Genomic DNA, 6,000 nt, shown 5'->3' with positions numbered 1-6,000 from the left:
GTGCCGTGTCAGGAAATCACGTGTTCGTTCGAACGCTATTATCGTTTGCCTGTCCGTTGTGTAAAGTGGCAGAGTTGAATCTACTTTCACTGAGAGCAATGTCCGGTTTTAAACTGGTTGTCATTTACAAGGGTTCCCCGACGGTTACGATCTTTTTACGACCACTGTTCTTAAGTCGTGTTGACGGTACGGTCACGGGAACATCCAAACACGAAAGCTTCTTTCTTTCATAATGTCACATCCTCACGTCCAGCAGTCTTATTGCTCTCTTTCCGTTACAACCGATTGGCACAAACAAAACCATTTCACAGCCGTGACTCACGTCAGCGGTAGAGCGCCATGTAACCACGTGGTGACTGTTCTGCCTACAGCTCGTCAAAGCGACCAGTTCTTCCAATATTTTGTCCGTTACCTCTTCTACTGTGCGTCCAGCAGTGTCAAGTTGATCCCTTATATTTGTGCTGCCTCTCGGCTCGCCAGTGTTGACATGTAGTCGCATGGCGTTGCTTTGTTATCTTAACTCTTTTATTTTGTCCTTCAGGTCTATGTAGTCACGTGACAGCAGCTAGCCGCCGTCACCAGTAAAAATCCTCAACACCTGTTTGCCAGTTTTGTAGTGTGCCGTCAACGTCCTGCCGTTTATGAAACAGATCGGTCCTTCCCGAATGCCGGCAGGATGGACGTGAACGAGTTCCGGGTGCGCGGCAAGGAGATGGTGGACTACATCTGCGAGTACATGGAGACGCTGGACAAGCGGCGCGTCACACCCAGCATCGAACCGGGCTACCTGCGGCCGCTGCTACCGGAGGAGGCTCCGCAGGAACCCGAGGACTGGACGGACATCATGCGCGACGTCGAGTCCAAGATCATGCCGGGGGTGAGTGCGAGCGCCTAGAGGCCCTCCAGCGATCCGCTGTAAAACCCACCAGAGTTTAGAAACGAACCAAATCTTGAGGACGCACACCGGTATACGCCAGGGTAGCTGATCATCTAATTGTCTCCGTATACGACAGCTGCTTAAAATTCCGTGAGTGAGCAGGAAAAATGGCTGACAAATACACATTCATCATCATAACTTGTTCCGCCTATTGGCAGATATTTCCGACTGCTGCCCGTTCCAAGTCAACTGTTCATACTAGTATGGGTCAATCCTAGAGTGCGATTTGAGAGCGTGTGGTTAGACAGGAGCCCAAGAGCACAGTTTAAATTACAGTGGGTGAAAGATAATATCAGGTGATTAAATTATTGCGAGTAAAACAAAATATCAGCTAACTTCAGTTATACAACGAAGAAAATTACGAATGAGAGTCTCATTAGTTGCCTACGCCTGTCTCCTCGTTGGTCGTGTTGACTTACCATCATTCATCGAGCTACTGTTGCCAAAATCAGCATGCAGTGGAGTAAATAAATATATATACGTTAGCACCGTTAGTGCACCTTTACCTTTCTTTATGTGTAAGTTATTGTTGTGTTATTGATGTGTCAAGTTGAGCTTTATAGCTTAACTCATGTTGTCGACATCACGTTTCCGTGATTTTTGATTAGGCGCACAACGAATTTTTTTAGCGTTTTTATTTATTTCTGGTGTCGATGTGTCTAGTTGACCTACACAGCTCAATCAAAGTTGCTGATACCACGTTTGTGTTTCCTCGTAATTTTCACATGTTTCATGTTCTTTTACTTGTTGTTATTTCTATATTCTACTATCGCTGTGGTTCTGAGGTTGTTACGTTATATGTTAGTTTCTCCCCACGCAGAATCCCATTTTCCCGTGGTTGTTCCATTAGTTATTATTAACAGTTTCCACCATTCCATGATTCGTGTTTATACACTGACGAAAAAAAAACATAACACCAAAAAATGATCAATATAGGGTAAATAAATTTATGGAATGCATTTGTCTAGGTAACATATTTAAGCGATTCATATTGCAAGTTTACAGGCTAGGCTAATGTAATCACGAGATAAGCCATTGAAAATATGAAATGGTGGTACAGTCAGTTCCACAAGAAAGTGTATGCCATCATTTTAAATGTAACGTCCGCTGCGACATCTCTGATAGTGGTCTTGCATCTGTACACAATGAGTTTTTGCACAGCGTATAGATAAAAAACGTGAGAGTTGAATGTTTTGATTTGTTTTGTCGGTTGCAGTTTAAAATGATCGAAAAATATCTGAAGCGTCACGTGGCAGTATTCCATGTAAATCATCCAAAAGTCCATTAAGAAGCTATTTGGTTCGAGCAAGGCAAACTGGATGACAAGAGGATGATAATTCGAAACATAGCAGCCATCTCTGTACAGCGTGGGAACAAGACAATGGAGTGTCAACGATAGATTGGCATGCCATGTCTCCGGATGCAAAGCCGAATGCAAATGTTTGGTTGTTTATTAACACGACGCTTAAAGGGAAGTCAATAGGTTCTTTGAAGCAGCTGTCATATAATATCAGAACGATATGGAGACCGTTACCGAGAGAATATGCAGAAAATCTTTTGAAAAGCATGCCAAAAAGGAGCCAAACTATAACAGATAGTGGCGGCAACTGGTTTAACTATTCGGTGATGGTGCAATTAGTAATAACATGTATTTCCGTGTAAACATATATTTATAATAGTGTATTTTATTTTATACAAATAACGGCACACACTTTCTTGTGGAACTGACTATACATTAATAACCGTTGCGACCGCCAGAATGTTGAATATAAGCATGGAAACGTGCATGCATTATGCTACAAAGGTGCCGGATGACAGTTTGCGGTATGTACTCTACTGGCCCTTAAAATTGCTACACCACGAAGAAATGCAGATGATAAACGGGTATTCATTGGACAAATATATTATACTAGAACTTACATGTGATTACATTTTCACGCAATTCGTGTGCATAGATCCTGAGAAATCTGTACCCAGAACAACCACCTCTGGCCGTAATAACGGCCTTGATACGCCTGGACATTGAGTCAAACAGAGCTTGGATGGAGAGTACAGGTACAGCTGCCCATGCAGATTCAACACGATACCACAGTTCATCAAGAGTAGTGACTAGCGTATTGTGACGAGCCAGTTGCTCGGCCACCATTGACCAGACGTTTTCAATTGGTGAGAGATCTGGGGAATGTGCTGGCCAGGACAGCAGTCGAACATTTTCTGTATCCAGAAAGGCCCGTACAGAATCTGCAACATGCGGTCGTGCATTATCCTCATGAAATGTAGGGTTTCGCAGGGATCGAATGAAGGGTAGAGCCACGGGTCGTAACACATCTGAAATGCAACGTCCACTGTTCAAAGTGCCGTCAATGCGAACAAGAGGTGGTCGGGACGTGTAACCAATGGCACCCCATACCATCACGCCGGGTGATACGCCACTATGGCGATGAGGAATACACGCTTGCAATATGCGTTCACCGCGATGTCGCCAAACACGGATGCGACCATCATGATGCTGTAAACAGAATCTGGATTCATCCGAAAAAATGACGTTTTGCCATTCGTGCACCCAGGTTCGTCGTTGAGTACACCATCGCAGGCGCTCCTGTCTGTGATGCAGCGTCAAGGGTAACCGCAGCCATGGTCTCCGATCTGATAGTCCACGCTGCTGCAAACGTCGTCGAACTGTTCGTGCAGATGGTTGTTGTCTTGCAAACGTCCCCATCTGTTGACTCAGGGATCGAGACGTGGCTGCACGATCCGTTACAGCCATGTAGATAAGATGCCTGTCATCTCGACTGGTAGTGATACGAGGCCGTTGGGATCCAGCACGGCGTTCCGTATTACCCTTCTGAACCCACCGATTCCATATTCTGCTAACAGTCATTGGATCTCGACCAACGCGCGCAGCAATGTCGCGAAACGATAAGCCGCAATCGCGATAGGCTACAATCCGACCTTATTAAAGCCGGAAACGTGATGGTACGCATTTCTACTCCTTACACGAGGCATCACAACAGCGTTTCACCAGGCAACACCGGTGAACTGCTGTTTGTGTATGAGAAATCGGTTGGAAACTTTCCTCATGTCAGGACGTTGTAGGTGTCGCCACCGTCACCAACCTTGTGTGAATGCTCTGAAAAGCTAATCATTTGGATATCACAGCATCTTCTTCCTGTCTGTTAAATTTCGCGTCTGTGGCACGTCATCTTCGTGGTGTAGCAATTTTAATGGCCAGTAGTGTAGTTCCATGCTTGTTGTTCAGGGACGGTTAACGCTGATTGTAGATGACGCTGGAGTTGTCGTCCGATCATTTCCCACATGTGCTCGATTGGACACACATCTGGTGATACAGCAGGCCAAGGCAACATGTTGACACCCTGCGCCAGAGCCATACGCCGAACTCGATGGTCTTCTCCCTCCGTAGTGCCACGTCGCCTTCTGCCACCCCGTATTCTTGCGACCGGTCAATCTCGTGACCATCGCCGGCAGCTATCATGCACACTGTCTCCTCGAACCCTATTATACGACCCCGTTCGTGTAAACATATATTTACAATAGTGTCTTTTATTTCATACAAATAATGGTGCGCACTTGCTTGTGGAACTGACTATTCATTAATAACTGGTGCAAACTACAGAATGTTGAAGGAAGGAAGTACTGCAATGAGGAAGTCCCCTTCAACATGTAACCATTGACTCTAGGCATGAAAGAAATATTGCGTTACCAAAAATAGCATGTAAATTATCTGTATGATTTCCATTTAATAACTAAGTTACTTGAAAGAGTCCTCTGTAGGAACTTGTCGACGGTCCTGCAACTGTGACCTACCTTTGAGCACCAGAAACCTGATATTGTGCAAAGAGAAAATAATGATTTCTGAAATTGTGCACATGCAACCATGATTCCGTGAGTAGCCCCCGATATTATTCACGGGTCGTTAGTAGACTCAACAACTTGAAAGCAACATGAAGCCGTATCAGCATGGGTCATCATCATACACAACCGGCAAAGAAGTGTCGGGGTTTTGGCAGAGATAATTCAGATAGAAGTTCATTAATATGTTACCAAATGCTTTTCGATTTATTGAAATAAAAAACCATCAGTGGTTTGTAAAAAAAAAATTAAATTGCTTTCTAGATCGGAAAACGTTTCTTTGTAAGACACTGATTTTTAATTAACGATGTATCATGCCTGGTTTTTCGTCCACACACAAATGAAAAATTCATTAATATATGTCTATTTCGTTACTAGAACGATGCAATTAATTTGCAAACCCAGTGAGTCCTCAAAGCAAGACAAAAATGCTTGAATTTCACAATGAACAGTAGAGTACTAAGTTCTCTGTACCCAACATCTCCTTTATAATTTAGGAGAGGGTGATACCTTTGAACCTACTGCACTACACCTTGAATGGATGATATTGGTCACCAAAATCAACTTCCATTTAATCGAAATTGAGCAGCCTGCGAAGCTCCCTTTCGCTACGCGGATGAATACTGCCGCACACCTGACTGCGGAGTAATCGCGAGTAAACTGTTCAGTAATTTAGCAAGTAGTTCTAAGATAATCAGTTCAACTAAGCTTCACCACGGCAAGTATGAGTATTTGACATAACCTCATCCAATTTCTTCATTATTGTGAGATCTCCAAGCCAGATCACATCGACACCAGGCAAAGCTAGTCTTCCTCCCAGTGCAGAATTCTCTCCAACCAGCACAGGACACTGAACAGCACGAGAACCAGAACAGAGCAGCACAGACCAGAATGGCGTAAGCCCGGTCAAACACGGAAACCTCGTCATTCCTAAGTAACGAAGGCTTGCCATTGGCTGAAAGACAGACCAGCCTTCCAATGACGAGGAAGTGTCTCAGTGAGCAGGAAGAAAGATTATTCAGGGAGTTTATTACGATCAACCGAAACTTATCACAGTTGAGATACACGGAGTATTGCATAAACAACTGTCGCGATCTAGCAAAAGTAAAATGTAGAGAATAAAAATAAAATTTCAGAATGAACAGGTAACTTTCTATACTGCGGAACGATTCGTTGAAAATGGAGTCGTACCC

General features: G+C 44.1%; 1 protein-coding gene across 1 annotated transcript in view; it reads left to right on the top strand.

Moving 5' to 3' along the window:
- Window positions 1–676: 676 nt before the first annotated feature.
- LOC124606038 (aromatic-L-amino-acid decarboxylase) overlaps window positions 677–6,000 on the top strand; it is a 309,333-nt gene continuing 304,009 nt past the window's right edge. The window contains exon 1 of the mRNA XM_047138002.1: window positions 677–877. Within this exon, the coding sequence (XP_046993958.1) occupies window positions 677–877 (201 nt within the window). The remainder of the gene's footprint in view (window positions 878–6,000) is intronic.

Source organism: Schistocerca americana, chromosome 3, assembly GCF_021461395.2.
Source record: "Schistocerca americana isolate TAMUIC-IGC-003095 chromosome 3, iqSchAmer2.1, whole genome shotgun sequence".
Taxonomy (NCBI): Eukaryota; Metazoa; Arthropoda; class Insecta; order Orthoptera; family Acrididae; genus Schistocerca; species Schistocerca americana.
This window is presented reverse-complemented; position numbering and strand designations above follow the sequence as displayed.